General features: G+C 35.6%; 1 protein-coding gene across 2 annotated transcripts in view; it reads right to left on the reverse strand.

Moving 5' to 3' along the window:
* Positions 1-27,410, reverse strand: part of LOC120540794 (kinesin-like protein KIF20B) — a 135,035-nt gene that overhangs the window by 12,866 nt on the left and 94,759 nt on the right. For both annotated transcript variants that reach the window (XM_039771869.1, XM_039771861.1), the window contains exons 26-30: positions 26,701-26,856; positions 19,602-19,778; positions 19,338-19,487; positions 13,793-13,939; positions 2,007-2,213 (exon numbers count right to left, since the gene is read on the reverse strand). In XM_039771869.1, coding sequence (XP_039627803.1) covers positions 2,007-2,213; positions 13,793-13,939; positions 19,338-19,487; positions 19,602-19,778; positions 26,701-26,856 — 837 coding nt within the window. The remainder of the gene's footprint in view (positions 1-2,006; positions 2,214-13,792; positions 13,940-19,337; positions 19,488-19,601; positions 19,779-26,700; positions 26,857-27,410) is intronic.

Raw genomic sequence — 27,410 nt, forward strand, 5'->3', positions numbered from 1 at the left:
TTCATCAGGAATAGTAAAGGGAATTAAAAGATACAGACAATGAAATAGCAGATGCCCTAAACTTACATTTTTCTGAGGTGTTTACAAGTGAGCAAGTGGATAACCTCCCAGAGGTAAACACAACTACTAAGGAGGTACTGAGGGATTTGGAAATTGTAGAGGGAGAAGTGCTGCTCAGATTAAATAAGATGAAATCAAACAAATCACCAGGCCCAGATAATATTTATCCTCGTGTTCTTAAGGAGGCTAGTGAGTACATATATAAACCCTTGACACATATTTTTAGGAAGTCACTGTGCACTGGAGAGATTCCAAAGGACTGGAAAATGGCAAATATCATCCCATTATATAAAAAGGGTGACAGGGCAGATCCAAGCAACTATAGGCCAGTAAGCTTAACAGCATCACAGGAAAATTAATGGAAGGAATTATTAAGGATAAGATTGAGCAACACATGGCAAGGACAGGAGTTATTCTGAACAGTCAGCATGGGTTCAGAAGAGGGAGGTCGTGTTTTACTAACATGTTGGAATTCTATGAGGAGGCAACAAAAGGATACGATCAAAGTGGAGCTTATGATATTATTTATCTGGACTTTCAGAAAGCATTTGATAAGGTGCCACATGAGAGGTTGGGCATCAAGTTAAAAGAAGTGGGGTTCAGGGTGATGTTTTTAGATGGGTGCAGAATTGGCTCAGACACAGGAAGCAGAGGGTGATGGTGCGAGGAACCTCATCAGAACTGGCCGATGTTAAGAGTGGTGTTCCACAGGGGTCAGTGCTAGGGCCTGCTATTTTTAATATATATAAATGATTTAGATAGGAATATAAGTAACAAGCTGGTTAAGTTTGCAGATGATACCAAGATAGGTGGATTAGCAGATAATTTGGAATCCGTTATATCATTACAGAAGGACTTGGATAGCATACAGGCTTGGGCAGATTTGTGGCAGATGAAATTTAATGTCAGTAAATGTAAAGTATTACACATAGGAAGTAAAAATATTAGGTTTGAATACACAATGGGCAGTCGGAAAATCGAGAGTACACCTTATGAGAAGGATTTAGGAGTCATAGTGAACTCTAAGCTATCAACTTCCCAACAGTGTTCAGAAGCCATTAAGAAGGCTAACAGAATGTTAGGTTATATAGCACAATCTGTGGAATACAAGTCCAAGGAGGTTATGCTCAACCTTTATAATGCACTGGTGAGGCCTCATCTTGAGTACTGTGTGCAGTTTTGGTCTCCAGGCTACAAAAAGGACATAGCAGCACTAGAAAAGGTCCAGAGAAGAGCGACTAGGCTGATTCCAGGTCTACAGGGGTTGAATTATGAGGAAAGATTAAAAGAGCTGAGCCTTTACAGTTTAAGCAAAAGAAGATTAAGAGGTGACATGATTGAAGTGTTTAAAATTATGAAGGGAATTAGTACAGTGGATCGAGACTTGTATTTTAAAATGAGCTCATCAAGAACACGGAGACACAGTTGGAAACTTTTAAGGGTAAATTCCGCACAAATATTAGGAAGTTTTTCTTTACACAAAGAACGATAGACACTTGGAATAAGCTACCAAGTAGTGTGGTAGACAGTAAGACATTAGGGACTTTCAAAACTCGACTTGATGTTTTCTTGGAGGAAACAAGTGGATAGGACTGGCGAGCTTTGTTGGGCTGAATGGCCTGTTCTCGTCTAGATTGTTCTAATGTGAAATATATACCAAAAGACTAAAATCATTTGGAAAAAAAATGGATAAAGGCATATTAACTAGACAAAATAATTGTTGTACAACAAAAGAGGCAACTCTTTATATAAACCTCAAAGGCTACTGACATTGGAATTATGGCAGTGATTAAAAAAAAAGCATGCAGTGGAGGACATTTAGATCTGGTAGCTTAGAATCTTAGCCAGAAAAAGTCAAAGATTAATTAAAAATAGTTCCAATTATAACAGGTTTGGCATGTATTTTATATGCCAATGAATATAATCAACTACCAAACTGGATCTACCTTTTCCATTGCATTACTCTTCCTTTTCTTTGCTGTTCTGGTCATTTTCAAAGTCACAGATGAATCTCTGCCTTGCTTCTTAACTGCCATTTTATTAGGCTGAAGAGGTGTAAACCTTATTTCAAGTTCAGGCTTAGGAAATCTGCTGGTTCTGCCATTTTCTGTAGATACTTCAGAAGAGTCTAAAATCGAGTTAGCAAGCAAAACCTATGAAGGCAATAATATAAAAATTGTTAAAATGGTGGAAGTGTTATGCATATAGTCAATGAACAGTACAATTCAAAATTAGTTTAACGTCAGCAACTAACACTGCTAATGTCTCAAGTAACACAACACCTACGGTGAATTGTGCTATGGGGATGCTGTTCATATGCTGGGACTGGGAGTTTTGTCAGAGCTGAAGGGACGATGGATGGAGACAAATAACGCACAACATTGCAGGATAACTTCCAGTCTGCTATGAACCTATGGCTCGGGAGAAGATTCCTGACAATGACCCTAAACACAAGGCCAAAGTGACACTAGAATGGCTCAAAAACACAAAGGTGAATGTTTTGGAACACCCAAGTCAAAGCCCCGATCTTAAAACCTATTGAGAATCTGTGGCACTATTTGAAAACTACTGTCCAGAGGCACTGTGGAAGAATAATTTTATGGTAACATAGCATTCAAAATAGAAGAAAGCTTATTAAAATGTCAGAAACCTGTTCAGGCACACCAGATAAAAAGGTCAAGTGAACAACAAAATGTACACAGCATCATAAGAATTGGTTTGGAAAAACGGCAATTAAATGTAACAAAGAAAGGTTGATGTAATATATAAAAGGTACTGAAGGATAACTAAGAAATAAGCAGATATAACAGACTTTTATTTTATATAAATCATTTGGGTGTAAATCAATGAACCAACCAGAGAAAAATGTATGCATTGATTGACACGGAATGTAAATTTAGTAATTTATAAAATGAACCTTTATTCTTTTTTTTTTCCCCTCTTACCATGCTGTAATGGACTGCTTTTAAAAAATGCTCCTTCTATATTGCCAATGAGTAAATAAAATATATAAATAACCAGCTTTCCTCCTGCCTGATTGCTGAATTGTCCTGTTAGGGGATGTTTTTTTTTCTTTAATAAGATGTTACATTTCCACCATAGCACCAACCTACCAATCTAGAGGATCTCTATAACTTCTGCCAAGAGGAATGGGGAAGAATCACTCCTGAACAATGTGCAAAACTGGTAAATATTTACCCCAAAGGAATTAAGGGTGTTATTGTAGTAAAAGGGTTCTCGACAAAGTATGTGTAGGGCTTGAATATTTACACAAACACTAACTAAAACAGAAAATGTTTTATTTTGACTTAGAAAATTTTAAATTTATTATTGCAGCATAAGAGTTCACATTAAAAATACTGAAAGGATAAACAGGTGTAGAAATCTTTCGTCATGCAGAAAATGATGACTTTCAAAGGGCACTGAATACTTTTCCATGCGATTCTATATATAGCTAATGGGTTAAGTATGAATAGACCATGTTGACACGTGGAATGAGGGTGTGCTGATCCGGCAATCGGACCCAATGAGTTGCAACTCTACATTTTAGCTATTGTAAAAGCTATTAGAGATGAATAATTAATTTGTTGATGTTAATCGATGTTAATTTATTAAAAGTTCTGCCTTTGTCAATGCCAGAAATTAATTAAAACAAATTAGTAAAACACCCACCCTGGGACACCAAATTAGCGTAGAATAATTGAAAGATTTTAACTTTTGCCCACCCAAGGATCTCTGCTTCATCTTCTGGCTGGGACACCAGAAACAAAGAGAGCTGTAAGAGCCAATCTTAGAAAGTTAAAGTTTTGAGTTAAACTCATATTAATGTTTGCTTAATTTAAATTTCTTTCATATGTATAACTTATGGTAGTGTTTTCCCCCTAGAAGTTAGTAAGAGATAGAACCTTCTTACTATAACAGAGAAACAGTGTGATAAGCTTAGTTGTAATAAGAACAAGTCCCAGTAAAGAGGGACTTGAAAGACCCATTTTCAAGTTAGAAATGGGAGAAGCATACAGTTTTCTGACCGTTTAGAAATGGTTCTGAAACATTTTAAAATGGTAACGATTTGAGATGTAATAAGATTAAGCCTAGAACTGAACTTTTCTCAATAATTTTTCTCTTTTTTGCTATTTTAATTTTCTTTTTTGTGTGAACTGTTTTATTTTGAAACTTAACTAAACCGTTAAAAATGAAGATATTTTGTCTGTGGAATCATTTCTGCACGTCAGGCTTTTGTTGAATCCCATTTTTTGAGTTGAAGCTGCAGAACTTTGGTAATTTTGGGAAAATGCAGCTACAAGAACTATACAATTTAATAATCTTCTGTAATTGGAATGTGGTGATAGACATGTTTTCAACAAATATCCCAAACACGCTTGATATAATAAACCAAATAATACAATTTATTTATAACATAAGGATAACAGAAGATGGATATATGCAAGCATATGTATAAATACATACAGTATGTATATAGATATACATAGATGGACAAAAACATAAATCTTAAAAGTAAAAAAGTTTAGTTGAACCATGTTTCGTATAGAAAATATCACATAACTTATGAATTCTGATTTTTCCTTTTTGTAGTTAAAATGGAGAAGTTCTTTAGCAAGTTATAAAGTCCCAAGTGCTTGCACCTTGGTGCCAATTTACTCACAGCTATTCTGTATTGGCTTATGATGGCAAGATAAACACAGAACTTTTATGTATAGTCTCTCTCTGCTTTTGCACTTCTTTAACTTAGCAAGGTTTGACACAATTCCAATACAGATTTTTCCACCCTTCCAATACTGCACCAGGGAGCGCTTCAAAATAAAAGAAATTACTCCAAGTTTTGTTACAACCACACCCTATAGGCTAAGGTATCCTGCTTTGGACAGCTGATGTTTCAGTCAGTTTGAGAGCAGTGAGTTTGATGAGGAAAGCACTGATTTGGGGGGTGCAAGGGTTTTTAATGGAAGAAATACAACAACAACATTTATTTATATAGCACATTTTCATACAAAAGTAGCTCAAAGTGCTTTACATAAAGAAGAATAGAAAAATAAAACACACAGTAAGAAAATAAAATTAGTCAACATTAATTAACATAGAATAAGAGTAAGGTCCAATGGCCAGGGTGGACAGAAAAAAACAAACAAAAAAAAAACTCCAGACGGCTGGAGAAAAAAATAAAATCTGTAGGGATTCCAGACCATTAGACCGCCCAGTCCCCTCTGAATAGTCATCTTGCCATTGGTTACTTGGGTGCACAACATTTTTTGGTTGAATACTGAAGCAGTTTATTCCAACAAAGATATTAATTGTCGAGTTACATTTTTTGTTTGAATCAAATATTTGACTTTACCTCGAGAAGACAGCTGTGGGATGTCACATGGTGACATCATTTTGTCAGATAATGCGTGGTGGCTGAATTACAAAAAGTGGCCCATTTAAGAAGTAGTGGAAATTAAGAATGACTGGCAGCAGCTTTTTAAACCACACACTTATGTTCTAAGCATATTAAAATGGGTAATGCCAGTCTATAATACTATATCAGTACAGTTCACATGGAAAGTTTAGGAAATTACATCAATGTTAAACACAAAGTTCAACACAATCTAAAAGTTGTATGTTTTAGCTGCAGTGCTATAGTTACTTTGCCTAAGAGCTGCTGCTGTTGAAAATTGGTGTATTCTGCCAAGTAATGCACTCTTAATTGTATCTTTTTAAATTAGTAGTGTTAGTAGTATCTTCATTTTATTTCCACCACAAATGACTTTTTCTTGACACATTTAATAGCTGACAGCTTTTTCCATCTTCATACACTTTTAAGTGGAGACCTAAAAGTGAAGTAGGCATGCATGCACTTCTAAGTCTCCTAAAAACCGACAAGCATATTTTGAGCAAAAATCAACCAGTTCTGATCTGTTGACAGTAAACGGTGCATCGCTACTAAATTGTAGTTGCAAAAATTTGACTTGAACAAAAATAATAATCTGCCAAAAAATACAAAACCATAGAATAATAATGCATAATGATAAAAATGTTTGCATTAACAGAATATTAAATTAACTACCTGTTTAACTCTCAATGAACTGAAAATATCACATGCAGATGCAAAACTGAACTCGTGCATGATTAAATATGTACATGCTTTTGCATAGGGTTGAAAATCTTTCAGGACCAAGTGATGATAGAGGTCCTAGAAAATATGGACACTGGAACACTGACATCAAGTAATGGGTCCAAGGACCAGTTGAACAGTATAGAGAGGCACACTCCAGAAATGCAAGTGTAAAAATGAAACAAGTTATTGAGCAAAAACAAACAATTGCAAAGACAAAAAAAAACAAAACAGTCCAGGTACACTCATTTCAAAACATTTGATCAGTAAATAATAGGGAAAAACCGCTCTTTAAAAATTCAATAAACAGAGAAAAAAATGTAAACCCCTCCCATTTTTCAACTTAAATGTTAAGTTTTTCAACATGGTTATTTCTTCACAAACATGGTATATAAAGCATTTGCCATGATAAATTGTTTTCTAAAGATAAAGTATTTTCTATAAATTAAAAAAAAATATATATATATATATATATCTTGCCAGCATTAGCATTTTACAATAGGAAATATGGGGCATGGAGGAAAAGCTTAAAAACTTATCAAATACTGTACTTCCATTTTTCACGCTAAGACATTTGTCACAATCATTGATATGGACCTTTGAGATTACACACACATTGTAAAATACAGAAATAGATGTTATTTGCAAACAATAAAAACCCACTAATATTATGAGATTCAGCCACTTTAAAAGACCAACTGTGTGGGGTAGCTGAGCACTTAAGTCTTCCTGAAAAACAGCCTCACACCTCCACAGGGATGTGTCTTCCTCTTGAAACACCAAATCAAAGTAAAACTTTTTATGCCATGTGGTTGGTTTTGTTTTAATTTACAGTACTTCTGTATTTTTGTGAGAACTGACACAAGTGAATAGAAAATATATCTTTGCAATGAGAAAAATAGTACCAGGAATAAAAGATAAAATGATTTTCAGATGGCTTTTGTTATCAGAAACACATATCAGAAGCTCAGAAGTCATGTTTTCGTATATCAAAAACTTTGTCACTTCATCTATAAGTTTCTAAGCATTTGTTTTCTGTTGGTGTTCTGTGCCCCATACTATTAATTGTAAAGCAACAGTATGGGAAGTTATTTATGTATTTTTTAAACTAGCCGACGCCCGCCACAGCATATGGCGGTGTAAGAATAGGAAAGGAAAACGGTAAGAAAGGAATTCAGAAATCAAGAAGAAAGAAATACTTCTTGAAATATGCAGTTGTAAATGGGTGTTTTGCTCGTACTACAATATCAGTGGCCTCATGTATAAACGGTGCGTACGCACAGAAATGTTGCGTAAAAACTTTTCCACATTCAAATCACAATGTATAAAACCTACACTTGGCGTAAAGCCACGCACTTTTCCACGGTACCTCATACCTTGTCGTACGCAAGTTGTCCGCTCGGTTTTGCAGACTGGCGGCACCCAGCCTCAAAGCAGTGCTACTGTTCCTGTGTGGTTACACCTTATTTTCCTGATGCGGCTTTATAAATACACTGAAACTAACCGCATATTGTTTATTAGTGTAACACATCTGATTGTAATTAACTTGTAACAATATAATGGTCCAGGGAACAGCCATAGTATTCCAAATACTATAACTGCTTTAGCATTGTTACTCTCACTTCTTCTTTCAGCTTCTCCCAGTAGGAGTTGCCACAGCAGATCACCTTTTTCCATATTACTCTCACTGCACCACTCGGAGTATTTGTATCACTGTATCTGAGTGTGAATCACAGCAGCAGCTGATCGGAAAGAGAATTATCGGTATACAGCTTCAAGGACACACTGTCTCAGCCACTGCAAAACGTTTTAAAGCCTTTCCTGTACGGACCACGCGGTTCAGAAACAGTTTCATCCCAAGAACTTTAAATACACTCAATCAATTGCACCTTGTAGAACTGTTTGTACTTATAAGTATAATCACCCCCCTGTAAATTTGCACTACAGTTAAAATATTACACAACCTGCGCCACTTTATAAAGCGCGTATTTACATATGATGACTATCATTTTTAAGGTGAAATGCAGCAAAATATGTTTATTAAATTATACAGATAAAACTTTAACTTCATTTAAATAATCTATATTCTTCACTGGGAGTGTCGTGAAGGGTAGAATAATTAAACATGTACTACGAAGATATTTCAATGTTCCTTAAACGTTTTGAAGAATCGGCTAAGCTTACAGATGGCTTAACTTCTATTACAGAGCTGATTGTGTGGCGATCGGTTACTTGGGGAAAGAAAAGCAAGGACTGGAGTGGCGGCTACGCCAATATATATTGAATATAAAACAGAAAGAGAAAACAACAACAACACAGCGAAAAACGCAGCGACAAATTTCGGCAAAAGTTAAATGCTTGTGTCATGAGCACGAGGCGGCTATGCAGTGTCTGCAATGGATGTGGCCATCCACCGTGCATAAGCTACCTTACTGACATTGGCGGGCGAAGGAGCCACCGATTCTTCCTCTGCCCAGTGCCACCACAAGCCTAGAGCCGCCTCTGAGTACTGCTGCAATAAATTATTTCATCGAAGTGAAACACGTTTAGTAACGTGCTTTAACTCCTATCATCATTAAAATGATATCACGTATACATCTCAGTATTTTAGTTATTCAGAGAGCTGTAATATCACGAATGTAATGGATTCTGTGTCCAGTTGGAGGAAGAGAGCCGGTTTAAGAAGCAAGTAGTGATTCACACACATAGAAGATCAAATACAAAACAAAGCATTTAACGTGCTACTTTAATTACGATGTGATTTGAGAAACTGGTTAAACAAACGATTTTAAGATGAAGTTTATGATGTTTTACTTTAATGACAAAAACTACGTGATTAAAGTGGAAATGTCGAGATTGAAGTTGACATTTCGTGCCTTTTCCCCCACTGTGTGCCTTTTTTTCTCTGTACCCTTTCATATGACACTCAGACAGTGGGCTACAACTCGCCTTTTCACGGCGACTTTGATATGCGACTTCTTTTTCATTTCCGGCACTGTGCGATTTTGTGAACGTGAGCTTTCAAGTTTCTCCAACACGCTGTGTCACTCGATCAACTTTCTTTTGTTGATTATACCACGGTTTATTTGAACAAATAGTATGGTTTTTCCTTTGCCTCCACTTGGTATTCGCTGAAATTCTTATATTTTCCCCCGTGCTTTTTCCATTGTCTTTTCACAGAAGGCTGAGCTTAAAGGCGATTTATATGGTTTTGCATATTCAAAGAGGCGTAATTCTGGCAGGAGTTGGGGCGTTACATAAAGCGTGTGCACGAGCGTTAGTTTTCACGCTGATCGGGATTTATGTAGCGGAAGAACGTGGAAGTTGGAGTACGCACAGATTCCTGCATCTGGATTTTTCTGAGCGTAAGCACATTTCGGCTTTTGTGCTTACGCCATGTTATAGTGCGAGTTCTACGCACGGCGTTTTACATGAGGCCCCAGGTCTGTGCTCTGGTCTTTGGGTATCCGACAGTGCATGTACAATTTCTGGCCAAGTAGGATTACATGTGAAAGTGATAAATAAATCAGGCTTTATGAATTTATGTACTATGGCCATGGCATCCTGATAGCTTTGTTGCATGTATCTTGGACTTCCTGGAAATGTGGACGGTAATATGATCATTTTGCCTACACGTACGTTATTTTCAGCCTTTGCTTGCAGTGCGTCTGATAGTCGTTTGTATTGTTCCACACACAGATCTTGTTGATGTAATCTGAGATAGTTGAGACGCACGCCCTCTTTTTTAACATATTGTTGGAATAGTTTGCCGCTGGAGTGCAAAATACTAAAATGTATTCCTCATTGATAATCTGTACGCGTAAAATTGGCATTGAGTAAGCCTGATTCGGTTGCCGGTTCTTTTATTGGGAACATGTTGTAAATGTTTGTGCCAGCCAATGTCTCCATAAGGGAATAAAAGTGGGTAAACCATAGGATCGCAATTCATATTGAGCGTGGAAATCTGCTTACAGGAGTTGCCTCTGGGATAGATGCAAATGTCCCTTTTGGCGGGGGTTCGCCATCTTCTCCAACGAAAAATCTCTGCAACATCAGTTTGACATGTCAGGGCATTGTAACGTCATAGAGAGATTTGGTGATAAATTTGCCTGTGTATTTTAAAACAGTATGGGCTGTGGCCAGGAGGTTGAGTTATCTGTGTACCCATGGAAGCAAAATGCTAGAGAAGAGTTGTATTCTCGAATGTGTTCGCGATAATATAAACTCCAGATGTTGCCATGTATTGATGGTACTCTTGACTTGTTGTGATAACTTGATGTTGGAAAGAACAACAGGAAGAATATCTCCAAATCTATCCCAATGTGATGCAATGAAATCTACTGCCCTATGTCGTAGTGAGATTGCATTGCATTCGTCAACCGTTTGTGTCAAGAAATAACCCACTGATAGGAACAGGCAGTTGCCAGATCCCGGAATAGAGATGACATTATACAAAAACCCGTCGACAGTGAAGATACGGTCATCCATTTTATAACAAATGCTTAGGAAACAACCGTCACAGTATAACGAATATAGCAAGTTATATGGGAGGCGGCAGGCAGCGTGGGGGAAGGGTTTGGAAGAGGATGAATAGGAATCAAGAAAGGCCGTGTCGGCTGTGTGTAGGTGGGACCAGTTTTGAAGTGGAAGCTGGACGAATCAGAAGAGAAATATATATAAAAGAGATGTTAAAATCACCATTTCCTCAGCATTAAGCCAGTTGATATCACAAGGGCTTCTGATTAGGATGCCTACATAGTGAGGTGTTTCAGGCATGTCCAACTGGGTGAAGACCTAAGGGCAGATCCAGGACTTGGTGAGATTACCTCTGTTAGCTGGTCTAGGAGCACTTCAGCATGCCCATGGAGGAATTTAGAAGAGGTGGTAGGGAAAAGGGATGCCTCAGCATTTTTGCTTAGACTGCTGCCTCAGTGACCAAGACCACGATAAACAGAAGAAAATGGATCGAAGGTCTGTTCAAGGAACAATCTTTTTTGTTTTTCATCTCAAAAGAATGTAATCTCTGTATTTGAAGCAGATGTCTCACAATAGGGTTTCTCCTGCTCTTTTTGTATTTAGTTGCCTGACCCCCAATCGACTACCAATCATAACAGTTTCCGACAGCCTACTGGAAATTCCACCCTCAAAAGGCAATGCTGTCAATCACCACCTTCCTACTCTTGTTTCTAGCATGTCTTCCATACATTTAATATGAGGGAGATTTCTTTATTCCAGTACAAATTGCAAACATTAGACAGTGACCTTTACAGTACAGATACCATATGTGAAGAACACTGCTACTGCTGTTAATAAACTTAGAATTTTTTGGTGCTGCTTCATTAACATTTTGTGTGTGTTCAAATTTAACAGATTTAACTAACGCATTGAGGTGTTGTGTTAAAGGTGATTAATCAGCAATCGTAATAAAAATAAAACAGAAAGGTCTTATTATTTGACCAACTAAAATAAAAAATATATGATGAAGGAACACTAAATTAAGTTTTCAACTAATATTAGAAAAAATATAGAAATAAACGAATATAAAAAATCTAAACTATAATAAACTTAACTGCAAGTCCAGTTGAACAGCTAAGTCTGCATCAAGTACTCACAAATGGAAACAACATCCCTTTTGCTCCGATAACATTCAAGTATGTATTTCAGTATGGTTGTATAAATTAAGGCACTGTAAAGAATAATGACACTGTATATTTATTTGAGGTGGGGATGATAAGTTTACTAATTGCAGATCCCTGAATTTGTGCCATTATGTACTTCCATTAATGCACATGTTGTAGTATTTTAGAGATGTGCAGATTGTTACAAACTATTATGAGCTGAGCTACATGAACTTTGGCTAAATACAGAAATTCTGAAACATTAAATGAATTTATTTTGGAATCTTTTATAGAGCCGTCACAAAAATAGCCAAATTGTTTAAAACTTGTTGCAAGTAATAACTAAGACGAAGAAAATTGCCTCCCCTGTGTAAAGTTTCTTCCCACATCCCAAGGGTATTATAGGCTTTTTCTCCACTCAACCCTGAATGGATAACTCAGTTTGAAATGCATGGATGGTTGAACTGTAGTCATGTCCTCCACTCTTAGCTCAGATAAAACAGGTGTTGCTGTTATCTTCTATGTATGGTACTATATCGAAAAGTGATTAATCTTGCATGTATCTAAAATTTTTTTTTAAGCATTTAAATTTAGAAATTGGTCAGATCACTGTATGCTACCAAGCACAAATCATCTGTTTATATTTATATATTTATTTATTTAATATATTATATTATATTATTATTATATATTATATTATATATATAAAACTATTCTTATAAATGGAACAAAAGGTGCAACAACAGAGGAGCAGGTTGATTTTCATTTTTTTAGTAGGTTAAGCCATGAATGGTTTTTAAAGTAAATATTACGCACTGAAATGCAAGCCTTGTTTAGAGTTAAGAACATAGGAACACTGACAAGCAAGAAAAAACCATTCAGTCCATCAACTGTTTGTTTAGCTGATTGCTAAGCTGTCCCTTATATTAACCGTTTTACTCATGTAAAACAATGGATGAATGAAAATTTGTCTTTATAATCAAAAAACACCACAGGTTTTTAGGTCGAGGTAGTCAACAACAAATAGTAAGGTGATACAGAAAACCCTTCAAGGCCTGCATTTTACTTTGGCTAAATGTATTACTTGTTCTTTCAGACATAGAGATACCCTAGTCACACTGATGCTTCCTAACCTGCTTTCCCCATCTTAAAAGTTTTGCAAAATTAGTGAGGTTTCTGAAGATGCACGATCTTGGAAAGCTAGTTAAATTACTGTTTTAAGCTGAACTATGGTAACAATTTATGGTTCAAACTCATTCAATTAAGACTCTAAAACAAAGAAGCAGGACCCTATAAACTCAGCTGTTAAATCACATCCCTATCTTGAAATTAAGTTTACACTTAAATTTAAAATTCTTTGCATAAAATCTTCCTCCACCTCCCCATACCATAAAGAACTCATGAATACTTCTGTTATGTAATCTTAAATTGCAGTGCTGCATGCCCAAGGATAAAATAAAATTACTGTAGGGAAAGAAGCTGTTAGGTATAGGGCATCCAAATAAGGGATATCATTGATATTGGATTTAAATTAAGATGGAAAACTCAGTATTTTACCACAGCTTACTATTCTTAGAATTTCTGCTAAGGTTGCTCATCTTTTCTGGGATCCTGAATATATTTTTCTTTCCTCAGTCTGCATATGATTTGCAAACTCTTGTCTCTTGACTTATCACACTCTCACAATTGCTGTTCTACTAGTTCACTTTACTTCCTTCTAGATCACCCAGTTAAATTTTGTACTCTGCCACTTTTTGCCATTTCTAACACTTGATATCATCATCACCTCTTTACCTCATTAACCATCTCCACCTCTGCATTTCACCACTATGTAGGCAATCTTTGTCTAATTTACATATTCTTCAAGGATTGGTTTTTCATCTTAACCAAAACCAATAAAGAAAATCAGAATATGCATCTACATGAAGCTTTGCTAAAATAGTACATCCATCAAGTAAAACTTGAGCTTCAAAGTGCTTTCAATTATGTAATGTGCCCTTACCTCATTTTCTACTTTATCATCAGAAACAGGTGTGGAATTCCTTGGTAGATCAGCCCTTTCTTCATTGAGCCGACAGTGATTCATTCCCTCTTGTTGTTGATGCTCCAAGACAAGCTCAGATTGCCTCTTTATGCATTTGTCTGTCACCTACAGTTATTATGTCACATTAATATAAAGGAAAAAAAAACAAATAAGGTACAGGTTTGCTTGAAATAACTTCTCTAAAATGATAATTATACACACAAATCCACTCTGTCAGCAGCCCTTCTATTTTTTGGTTAAACTACATTAATATTTAAGGAAACCTGGGCACAAAGATGGGAATGACACCTGGTGTAAGATTCAAGTAGTTATCCTTATTCTATCAAATAAGAAATTTCTTTTGGAATAAATTGATTTTTCGCGTGAATTTTAATAGATATTAAAAGTTGCTAAATCTACTGCCCAGCTAAACTACAGATCGCTAGAAGTTAAGCCTATACTTTTAATATTAACGTTCAATTAATGCTAAGTCAATTCAAATTTCTCTCTCTCTCATATTATAATTTTTAGAAGGACAGCTCCGTAGCTGCTCTGCTATGTCTGGTAAATGTTAAACCAAGGGCAAAGCAATTGGTTATCCTGTACAGGATCAGGGTTCCTACGTACCATGCTTGTCACATAATGTTCAACATTTAACACTGGGCTGTTATCTGCTCTTCCTCACATTCTCCTGATCTGTCTTCTCCAGACCACATCTGCCACAGGGTTGTTTCCTAGCCACTTGTGTTCTTCTAGTCTGCGGCTCCTAACAGTTCCTATTCTGAATTAAGTCTCGAGACTGCCCTCTCTATATAGTAATAAAGTACCTGCATTTTCATTGGAAACCTGGACTCATCGTCCTGTCTTTTGTGCAACTATGTGACCCAAGCTTGACCTACCTGTATAAATACTTGATCTACCTACTTACCTACCAATACCTGTATTACACAAAAAAAACCAAAAAAAAACAAACAGCTCCTCTTAAACTGCAAAAAATATTTTATTTGAAAATAACAAAGGAGCGATTCTAAAAAGCTTTCGCCACGTCATTTTTCTTCATTTTGGAATGAACTTTTTCCAGGATTCTTAATTTCTCTACCAGCATAAATAAAGAAAACTTTGAGAAGCGTTATGGAACTCTAACAGTACAGCATCTGCACACAAGTACCTGCACAGATGCTCAATGGAGCACTGACTCATAATTCGGCTATGTGTATGATGTGCCTAAATGCTCGCCGAGGCTGCCCAACACTGGGAATTTCACAACAGATTGTCTCTCTCTTTGAGACAACATGTTGCAGGGTTCCAGAGCAGGCGCAGCGTTAAGCATTTTTTATATTGCAGTATTAGATTCGGTGGCCATTTTTGGTCGAAAAAAAGTTTGTTATACTGAGATTTGCATTAGCACCTTGATTTATTTACTTATCTTCCTACAACAAAGTCACAAGTAGACTGCAGAGCTTCCTGTGTTTGATCGACACTGGCATGCTGACAAAGTACATGTGCAATGCCACTCTTTATTCAGGAAAAGATCAGTTACGAAAAGTGCAACACCAGCTTCCACCTGCAGCTATAGACACTTCAGTGTCACAGCGACTCTCCACACTAGTGTTTAGATCTGGCAGTGACATGCTGACACTTCAGTACGTGCGCAATGGTACAAGAGTGCAGCAGACTTCTTCTTTTGGGCACATACACCACCAGATCTAAACACTAACTTGGAGAGTCGCTTGCGAACTGAAGAGTCTATAGCTGCTACTTGGGACGTCACGCTGTAGGAAGTAAATAAATAAATATAGGTAAACAACATTCAACATGGCGTTTATAAGTAACATATAAATGTTTTTCATATAAAGACCATCAAGAAACATAATCGCAAACTGAACTTTGCATGATACCTTGGCGAGTTCTGTAAGCTCTGCCCACATAAAGGACATGCATGTAGCTGATTCACTGGCAGGATGACACCCAACCTGTTGCTGCATCCAAATGGTGCCATCTATTGCCTTTATATTTCTTGCGGGAGGGCTTCCATTCTCTTTCACCAATGTAGAACCCTCATCAGAGTTCACCTCTGTTAGAGCACATCGTTATTTGAAAACAGCAGTGTCAAGTACCATAAATTTACACCGGCTGTTACAGACTTAAATTAAATGTATGTTTTTATTTGTATAATAGTAACAACAGCAGCAGCTCACTACTCAAAATGGTAGATCTGGTAAGCACCCAGAATCTAACCCACGACCTCTTGAATATGAGTCAGCAGTTCTTACCGATGCACCACCCAAGCAGCCGTGTCAGTGTCGTACCCTAACCAAACTTCTTCAGTTATATTCTTGAATAAAAGTGGACTTTTGTGAAAGTGTTAATTTGATATTTGGACTTCAGTCTTCACACATACACTTCATGTCAAAATTCTGTTGTTAGTACTATAACATGAAAAGTTTTTCCTGTCATCCTATATTTACATAGATCGTTGTAGACATGGAACGCACATGAAGTGCATGTGTTTCAAATAACAATATATTATTTACCCTATACAACTCCAGGCACCTCATATCCAGATAAACAAGACTTGAGCTGGGAGAACTTCTTGTCCGAGTTGAGTTGTGGCAGTGAGGGGATGGGATAGCAGTCTGCTTGCTGCTTGTGCTGATTAACACATTTGCAAAACAAAATACAGTAATGGAGAGGTTTTGAAGGAATTTAAGGTGGCCCGGGATTACAGGGATTCTAGTGTTAGATCATCATCTTCACTGCTGTAGCAGAAGTCATTGCTCCTACCAGGGTACTTAAATGTATTCTTAACAGGGAAACTGAAGAAGAGATCAAAATTAAAAACATGGAAAAAAAAAAAAACAAACACTAAGATGTTATATGATACACTGACATTCCCCATACTTCGTGGACACAATTTTTGATCCAAAGTTAGGAGAGTTGCAATGATGTGAGGATTATGCATCCATTGTAGGATAAATGTTAAATACTTTTAACAGTTATTCTTTTTTTAAACAAACAAAACAAAAAACCAAAAAAAAACACCAAAAAAAAAAACAAAAAAACACAGGTGCCATTCTATTTGCCGTAATAAATAAGGTTGTATTATCACTGTATATTTGTTTGGAAAAGGTAGCATCATTCTTTTCTTTTTAATAAAAGTACTCTGTAATGCCCTACAGTGTTCAAGAAGTATGTGGTAAAGGTGTATAAAAATGTTGTGCATGAGTAGTATTTTTAATAACTGTTTGACTCTTTCATGGCAAAATGTACATGTGTTGCAGAAGATTCATACTCTTCACCATACAGCAGGGGTTTTTATGTTCTGTAAGGGGACCTCCTGTGGCTGCATGTCTTTCTCCCAATCAATTTCACAATCGGTGAAATTTTTTTTAACATTAATTCATCTTATTGTTTAATGAGCTAACCATTTTTTATCTTTAATGGCTTAAACACCAACAACATTAAATAAACAAAAATATCTTAATATCAAGATAAAAAGAATAAATTCATGATAAGCTAACACAAATTCTTGCTGGATCTTCATTTAGCATAACCAGTTAGTGATATCTGGAGTAACACAATACAGAAACTGGTCAATGACAGCTTGCCTAATTAATTGCTGAAGTCAGATTAAAATAATGAATTGTTAAGTACAAAAAACCAAACCTCCTCACATATGCAGTAAATATTCTGTAGAGGTATGAATATTTTTGTAATTACTGCACAATCTCATATTTCCAGATTCTGTGTTTGTTACATTTATTTTAATACTAGATTTGTAACTGAATTGTTTAATTTTCAAGAAGCGAGCGTATTTAGAATAAATTAAAATAAAATAGTTACTAGTAAAAGTACCATCAAAAGTAATATACTTTAGTTATAATCACATGAATGTGCAAGTACCTCTGATAGTTGGGTGGGGGGGTGTTGCAGGGTTTTATAGGCAGAGGGAGATTCCTAAACTAGTCTAGTCTATTGCTTATTCCTCTGTATATTACCAGAACTGTAAATATGTGATAATATAAAAAGGGTATTGGGGCAGCTGGTTTCTTTTTCAGTAGAAAAGCAACTTAAATTAACATACACGTAAAGTAAAATTTTGTGCATGGGTGATTTCCCATAGCTCTCTACTCCATCTTGTGGATGGAAAAGAAACTGCAATGCAAAATAAGAACCAGAACAACTCCAATAGGAATTTGTTGTACTGTGAAGCATGTTTGAAAAACACTCATGCATTATAGCACTGAAAGAAGCTTAGAAATGCAACTCATATTTTTAACCAAGTGAAGGAAATATAGCTTATGGATGTTAATTATGCTTCAAATTTGTTGTATAATAAATCTATGTTAAGAAAAAGTAGAAAGATTGAAAGATAGCTATGAGATCACTGCCTCAGTATTTGGCAGATGTATACCTAAAGATCACAATACAATTAGGTTTTATCTACACCATGTATTTATTTCGGACAATGCTATGGATATATACAAAATTAAAAAAATATGAAAAATTAGTTTAGTCTAGAAATGTTAAAGAGGCAAAGGGCTACTGTTTGCTTCTGTTTCATGAACATGTGTCAAATAGTCCAAGCTGGGATAAAATATAGGGGTTTAATGAACCTCCTGTTGACATTCAATGTGGAGTTTTTAGGAACTGATATTTTAGCAAAAAAATGCACATATTTTGCACATACAAATTTATCAGACAAGTAGATTCCTTTCTTCCATTAAGATTTTCACAACATTTACTGAGTCTGTCGTGCATTGGTCATCTATCAATCCCTTTTATGAGAATTTCTCTTATGTACTTTATTCACAAAAAGTGATTACAAATTTCTAGGCAACCACTACAAATTACATGAGGCAAATGACATTTAAAAGTGATTTGCAAATTTGGTTGTATTTAATATTAAGAATATATACAGCTGCCTTACTGGTAACGAAGCTGATAAACACTAATGCTTGTTTAAAAAAAAAAAAAAAAAATTACAGTAATTCTTTAGATCTGTAGATGAGTCTAAGTTACAAAGAAACTATAAACAATTATATAGTTTTTTTGTGATATTGTAATTTTATAATTAAGTTTAATTTTACTACACACTAAGGAAAGTAGTTTTGTTATTGTTAGGAACATAGTTTACTTTAACATTTTTGTTTTTGTTATATGGACAATTATTTTTCATTACCAGAGAAATAAATCTCAGTATTAGACCAAAAAAAATTAACCTAGTTAAATTATCTTTGAAATCATTCTTATTATTTTAAAGAGCAAAAATCAGCAACAGGCATTATGAGAATGGCCCCAGCCTACCTACAAAAAGGGTAAATAAGCAAAAACAAATGTTATTTTTCAAGTAATTAAGGTATGCTGTTCTTAAAACTGACACTGCTTTAGGAGTCACTAATGTGTTTGAGAAAAGAAATAAATAAAAAAGGGCTTCAAAAATGACCATATGGAACAAGAATGCAATTTTTAAAAAATAAGAAAAATACTACGTATAAAAATACAATGCAAAGTTTAAGCATACCATTGTCATTGCAATTGAGGACTCAGGAATGGTGGCTTTTGACTGTGCCATTGCAACATTCTTGAAATTATCCAATTGTTCACGTAGCAGAGATATCTCTCGATCTTTTTCAGCTAACATACAATCAAGTTTAGAGGTCTCCTGATTAATCTAGGAATAAACATAATGTGTGTTTTTAGCTTGTTGAGGCCATTCTAAAAAATAAATTTTATATCATATATCAGTGAACCTAGACTTAAGTACACTTAAGTACAAGACACTAACATCTTGTGGAATGGCACTGGCAGCTTTTTGCAGCTTTTCCAGCTCTTGGTCCTTTTGAACACTGCTTGCCATAAGATTCCTAAGTTGAATGTCAAGAGCAGCAACCAATTCATCGCGTTCTTGTTTCCACTTTTGTAAGTTATCATCCTTTTCAGCCAGCTGCTTTGTAAGCGTTTCCTGTAAAGAAGAATTACAAGATCAATTTGACTCAACAGATATACAAAAAACAGGAAAAGCGTGTGAATACATCAATATAGTGCCTCAAAATGAGGGACATATATAACTTCAAGGCAAAAAATTAAAACTAAGTCTTTAGGATTTTTTTTTTTTTATATAACTACGAATGACATAGGCACCTTGCTATCCTTTGCTGACCAGTTTCTTTTTCAAAGTAGTTAAAATTTGTCCATTAAAAGAATTTTTGTCTTAATACAAATTAGTGAAACAGTATACTACTACATCATAATTGTCTTTAGCAAGCTCAACTTTATTGCATCTTACTTCAGGAAAACATTTTCACAACCTACTTGTAAACAGCACCTACACAGCTTTTACATCAGCTAAAGCTTAAATTTCAGTAAGTTTGTGTAAGTATACAAATACTCCTAATTTTTTGGGTGTAAACCATTACATTACTTTTCCTGTCTAATTTTGTGAAGGTTATGGATTACTGTATAAAGAAGGCTACTTCTATAATGTCATTTTTATACAATTCATATATAATACAAACAGAAGGGTTGTAATGCAATTACATCAAGATGAGAAACAGCATGTCTGATTCAGATAAAACAATTTAATACTTTTTGTAACTCAGTGACATAAAAAACAGATGGGTGGGTTTTTATTTTCATTGCATGCCCCGTTACACTATGGTTAAGATTTGGGTTGTTGAGACCTGACTCAAAGGGTTTAGGTACATGCTTTATGTTTACAGGTAGCCGCTTGCACACTTGCACAGAGCCTCTGAGGGCATATGGTGCATTTTTTTCTCTTCCTGGGAACCAATTTGGTGCTTACAACTTACTATCTCGTGCCCACTACTTACTATAGCCTGCACACCAGGCACTTTAAGGTTGCAACAGCTATTAATGCATGTGCGCCGCATACATTCAGATAAGCACACCAAATAACATTGCTCGCTACTGTACATCACTTTCTGGAAACAGGACATATCACTGAACAGGCATATCACTGATATTGGCAAGTTTATAAAAGCAGGTTATACATTCAAGCCAAGGGGACTCATGTATAACGGCGTGTGTAGAACTCACACTATAACATGGCATAAGCACAAAAGCGGGAATGTGTGTACGCACAGAAATATCCAGATGCAGGAATCTGTGTGTACGCAAACTTCCACGTTCTTCCGCTACATAAATCCCAGTGGGGGAAAAAGCACGAAATGTCAACTTTAATCTCGAAATTTACACTTTAATCACATAGTTTATTTTGTCATTAAAGTAGAACATCATAAACTTAATCTTAAAATCGTTTAATTTACTAGTTTCTCAAATCCCATCGTAACTAAAGTAGTACGTTAAATGCTTTGTTTTGTATTTGATCTTCTATATGCTCTGTGTGTGTGAATCACTACGTGCTTCTTAAACCGGCTTTCTCTTCATCCGACAGGACACAGAATCCATTACATTTGTGATATTAGAGCTCTATGAATAACTAAAATACTGAGATGTATACTTGATATCGTTTTCATGATGATAGGAGTTAACGCAGGTTATTAAACATGGGAACACGGTGGCGCAGGCATTGTGTGCGACCTTCGATGAAATAATTTATTGCAGCAGTACTGTCTCTTTCAAATGTACTAACCTCTAATTCCTGTCCTTCATTTTCTTTCTCCAAATACTCAATCGCTACACAATCAGCTCTGTAATAGACGTTAAGCCATCTGTAAGCTTATAACGCCGATTCTTCAAAAACTTTTAAGGAACATTGAAATATCTTCGTAGTACATGTGTAATTATTCTATCCTTCACGCCAGTCCCAGTGAAGCATACAGTGCCAGGCAGGAACAATCCGTGAACGAATCGCCAGATCCTTGCTTAGCGTAGTGACACCGTGTCCTTTAATTACTCAACTTAAAAATAATGTTGTCATCATATGTAAATACGTGCTTTATAAAGTGTCTCAGGTTGTGCAACATTATAACTATTGCAAGTTTACAGTGAGGTAATTGTACTTATAAGTACAAACAGTTCTACAAGGAGCAGTTGATGGACTGAGAGTGCGTTTAGAGCTCTTGGGATGAAATTGTTTCTGAACCACGAGGTCCGTACAGGAAAGGTTTTGAAGCGTTTGCCGATTGAGAAGCAGTTCAAATAGGAAGCATGGCTGAAGCAGTGTGTGCTTGATGCCGTTTACCGATAATTCTCTTTCCGTTCAGCTGCTCCAAGTGGTGCAGTGAGAGTAATATGGTAAAAGAAGATCCGCTGTGGCAACCCCTAACGGGAGCAGCTGAAAGAAGAAGAAGGTGCAGTGAGAGTAATAAAGCTAAAGCAGCAATGGTATTCAGAATAGTTTAACCATTCTGTGGACCATTATATTGTTACAGGTTAATTAAAACCAGATGCATTAAACTAATAAACAATATGCGGTTAATTTCAGTGCATTTGGATCTGAAAAAGAAAGAAACCACACAAGAACAGTAGCATTGCTTTGACGCTGGGTGCCGGCAGTCTGCAAAACCGAGCGAAGAACTTGCGTACAACAGGGTATGAGCTACCGTGGAAATGTGCGTGCCTTTACAACAAGTTTAGGTTTTATACATTGCGGTTTGAACGTGGAAACGTTCATTTGCACCGTTTATACATGAGGCCCCAGGTGATTGAATCCGCGAACCAGTAGCACTAACCACTGCACTAATGTATAGTAAAGGGAAATTACATTATTTTACTCACTTATTAGCTCACATACAGCCTCCTATTCGCACATATTTCACATATTGATTGCATGTGCAGTCTGCCCAGTCCAATGTGGGTACACTAATTTAAATTCACTGGTGAACCTGGCACATTCTATCGCTTGTCTACACCAAAGGACACTAGGTTTAATGTGCATCTAAAGAGTTAAATCTAAATTGGGCCACTTTAATTACCACTGTATTCAGTCGAGAAATGTACCCTTGTTAAAAAGCCAAATCCACTGACAAACATGGCACACTGGGTCATCCGTTGCACTGTGCAAAACAAACTGCTATATTTAAAGGGCACAACAGAGAGCTAAATTGTGTTGCGGCCATTTTTGTTATCACATTTTTGCTAGATGGCCCCAAATGTTAAATTGCAGGTGATGCTTGCTTAGCCCAAACATTGGTACATTTGGTATATCAATTGGCTAACTTACCACATTATCATGTTTACGGTAATGGGAAAAAGAAGAGACACCTTATTTCAGTTTTATTACATATTAGCAGCAAGGACGGTTATTCAACCATTAAGTGCTCCTTAACATTGGAGTCCGACTTGTGCTCATATGGGAATGTGTAAACTTTGCTAGAAAAAAAGGACTTGTATGTGCACTGACTGACAAAATCTAACTGCAGTTTGAAACAGCAATCTCTCTTGTCACAGAACTGTAAAATGAAAGTAAGCCAACGTGATTTAACAATTTAGAATGTGGCTCCAATATTACAATCAGTCTAGTGCCGTTTATATGGAGAGAGATGTATGCCAGATTTACCACTAAATTTAACTATTCTACCTGCGCTGGTCTAGGCAAAATTCAACTGCATTTAACAAATATACCTCTTTGTCAAAAAACTTTGAAAATTAAAGAGATCCAAATAAATTTAACTATTTAGAGCGAATATTAAATATCACAGTCAACTGAAAGAAGGGGTCTTCTTCGCATCACTGATAACAGGGCAAGTATCACCTGCAGTTTAACTTGGGGATTCATCTTGTCAAAAACGTGACAAACGGCTACAACACGATTTAGCGCTCTTCTGTGCCCTTTAAATATAGCAGTTCATTTTGCACAGTGCAACAGATGACCCAGTGTGCCAGTGGATTTGACTAGGATCTTCAAGTTTGGTTTTTTAACATGGGTACATTTCTTGTCTGAAAATGGTGGGAATTAAAGTGGCCGATTTGGATTTAACGCTTTGGACGCATGTTAAATCCCACAGTTCATTGGCATTCGAGTGTGCCAGGTTTACCAGAGAATTAAAATAGTGAACCTGCATTGGACTGGATAAACTTCATATGCACTCAATATGTGAAATATGAATTCCTTTCACAATTTGTGCAGACAGTAATTAGATAGGTGACTAATATAATTTCCTTTTACAATAAATTAGTGCTGTGGTTAGTGCTGATGCTTCGTGGATCCAACGACCTGGACTTGAATTCATAGCCTCCTTTGATAAACTTGTCAGTATCCATTTCTGTGGAATGTAATTGTATGAGGAAAACATCAAACTGTTTAATGATGTGTCCCGTTTCCAGAAAATGATGTACAGTAGCACACAATGGTATTTGCAACTAGCTTGGTGCGCAGGCTATGTTCAGTGGTGGGCACGAAATATATACATGGTGGGCATGAGACAGTAAGTTTTACGAACCAGATTGCTTCCCAGAAAGAAAACAAATACATCATATGCCCTCAGTGGCTCTGTGCGAGTGTGCAGACGGATACCTGTAAACATAAAGCACATACCTAAATCCTTTGAGTCATATAACCCTCTCAACAACCCAAATCTTAACCATAGCGTAACGGGGCATGCGATGGGCATTTTGTGACTGATGATGTGGGCATTACCAGACGTACGTCATAGTTCTTGCAGGCTACAGTTAAATCCATCTCCAACCATCCCACTGTGCTTTAATAAATAAAAGCCCACCAGTTTGCTTTTTATATCACAACGCTACAAGGGATGGAAATGACGTCAAAATGAAGCACTGTAGCCTTGGTAAACGCATAATTATGTGGCCCCTAAGGGCACTTTTGGAATTTTTTAATCTAATTTTATCACGTACATATGTAAAAACATTCTGTATGTATGTGAAAACATCCCGTACGTATGGGATGTTTGTGCGCACATACGGGATAAGCGTTATCCCATAGTTTTTTTTACTGTGCAGTTCAGAGCTTTCGTACATTTTATAACAGTATCTGAAAATGTAAAATTTCTTCAAACAAAGCACCAAAGCTTTGCAATGGATAGTGTCTACACTTGTGGGTTGGGGAATGGGTAATCCTGACAAGAGTAAAATGGGTGTTCATAAATCAAAAAATTGTACTACTTTGGATTTATGTGTCAGAATTTAGCTATTTGCACAACAAGATACGCAGTTATTCTATTATATGTTATTTTGCAATAGCAGAAACAAAAAAGGGGGAAAAGTACATCCAGCTTGCTTCATTCTGAGGCAAGACAATTGGCTTTATGCTTTATATAAAAAGGTAATGGAATTATGCTTAGGAATAAATTCATAGAACATTAAGAGAAACTAAACATTTATTCAGCTGGTAAAGAATACTATTTTAATGTAAAAGTTCTAATCAAATATCTATTTAAAAAGGGTGACTTGTTTCTGGTATATATTTCAGAGTTGTACATCTACATTCTTATTTTTGTAAAGAGCAGATACACACATCTAAATACTATATAATGTATGATTTTACCCAAGCTCTAAAAAAAAAAATCATCACAGCACTTAAAGCCAAACAAAGAAAAGCATCTAGACTTGAAAGCCTAAGTAACAGAATAGGTGATGTGTATCCTATATTTAGTTTTATAACTGACACAGTGTGAAAAAATAATTCATAACTACTATTCAATTGATCTAATAGATAAAAATGACCTCCAAAAATGTTGCACCACCATCTCAAAAATAAAATGCTTGTTAAACTTCAGTTTAAAATGCAGTCCAAAAATTAATAAGCAGAGAGGGGGTAATCATTTCAGGACAGATGAAAAACCTAAAGAAATAACTAAGAACAGCTGTTCTTAACTATTTGTTTATTAATTACCACTGATCTTATGCTCAAGTGTAGGATAAGTTAATAAGCAGCTATAGTGTATCAGAAGAGTATTTTTAATACTCAAAATAGACATCAGAAGCAAGATATATCCGCAGATATCCTATTAAAATCAATAACTTGCTCCATATATGATTCATGCATATATACAAAGAGAAAGACAGAACAAACTTCTTAAGTAGGCCCTGTGATCCATCCATTAAAAAAAGTTGTAAAATAACCCTGTGATCCACAAGACTGATTATTCTACAACCATCCAAACTCCATATCTACAAACATATGCCATTTTAAAGACGTGTCTGTAGCATTTGCCCGATTTAATAAATTTTCTTTTTTTTACCTTTACAAAGGGAACATTATAAATATTGAATCATACAATAAATATTAAAAACAAATAGTTAGATAATTCAAATACTAAAAAGCCACTATATTATGAACATAATGTAATGGGGAAGTGTTTTGGAGCTTTACTGAAATGGGAATGTCTTCAAGCAAATTCTAACACTGACCAGTGTAAATCAAAGCTACTAAAGGATATTGCTTATTTATTAATTGCAGCTACATGAATCTTGTAACAAAGATTAAAGTAACAGATTAATTAAAAAATGAAACCAGTAAAAATGAATTAATTCTTTCTTTGGTTAAAAATTAGTTGTTTAACTGTAGTCATAACAAAAGTAAGAACACAAGACTAGATTGCGAAATATTAGTACAGCCTACACAAACAGAGAGAGATTTCTATTGTCTATATTGGCCAAAGACTAGAAAAATGCTGGATTATAACATGGCATAGACAGAAACATTCAAAACATAATTTTCGCAAAAAATAGCTCCAATGGCAAATATACTAAAAAGAAAGAATCCTAAATTAGTCACATAATCCAGTCTACTAATAAAATGTTTTCACTTTCCTCTTCCTAAACGTGACTGAGTCATGCACCACAAAGTAAAAAAAAATATTTCTGCCCTCTGCTGGTAGAAAAACATCTGGTCTATTAACATTTTCCGTTTTCAACAAAAATTAAGAAAATAAGTTACTGAACAATAAGCCAAATACAAAAAACAAAATGACTGTAGCTGTATAAAGACTTTTGCTTACTATTTCAATTTGCAGTTTTGTTTGGCGGTCCCGGTCCTCCACAAACCTTTTAATATCATAATTTCTCCTGTCTTCTGCTTCTTTTGCTTGTTTGATCAATACAAGTTTTTCTTCAAGCCACTTCTTTCTTTCCACTTGAAATTTTTCTTCAGATTTCTGAAAGAAAATAGAGAAATAGATAAACATACACAATCCTTTCTGGAAAAAAAAAAAAATCTGTTTTATAAGCATTATCTCTACATTATTGAATTAAATATTCGACAGACACCACTTTATACAGGGCACAGATTTTTTTTCCCTGAAAATTGACACCTACATGCTGATAACAAAAAGTTCACTTGAGGTCAATGGTCTATTTTAGCACTTGTTATACAACTACTGTACATCAACTCAAAAACCATAAAAATGCACAGAACAACAACATTCTCTTATGTGTATCTATGATATTGCTGGAAATTAAAAAAGCAACTGTCCTGCAAACAGAGCATGAAAGTGTTAGACTTACAATAAAGTACAGTAAGAATGTAATAATTCTTCTAAGTAATAAATAAACATGGAATAATTTTTTTCATAAGTGATGGGGACAACAATTTGCTTCTAAAAAATTCTCCTTTAGGATTTCATTTAGGACTCCTAAATTGATGGAATCAGTTAATATTTGTTCATTTGTTAATCTATATCTCATCTATCAATCTAATTCTCACAAGAGA

The sequence above is a fragment of the Polypterus senegalus genome, chromosome 1 (genome assembly GCF_016835505.1).
Source record: "Polypterus senegalus isolate Bchr_013 chromosome 1, ASM1683550v1, whole genome shotgun sequence".
In the NCBI taxonomy this organism is placed as follows: domain Eukaryota; kingdom Metazoa; phylum Chordata; class Cladistia; order Polypteriformes; family Polypteridae; genus Polypterus; species Polypterus senegalus.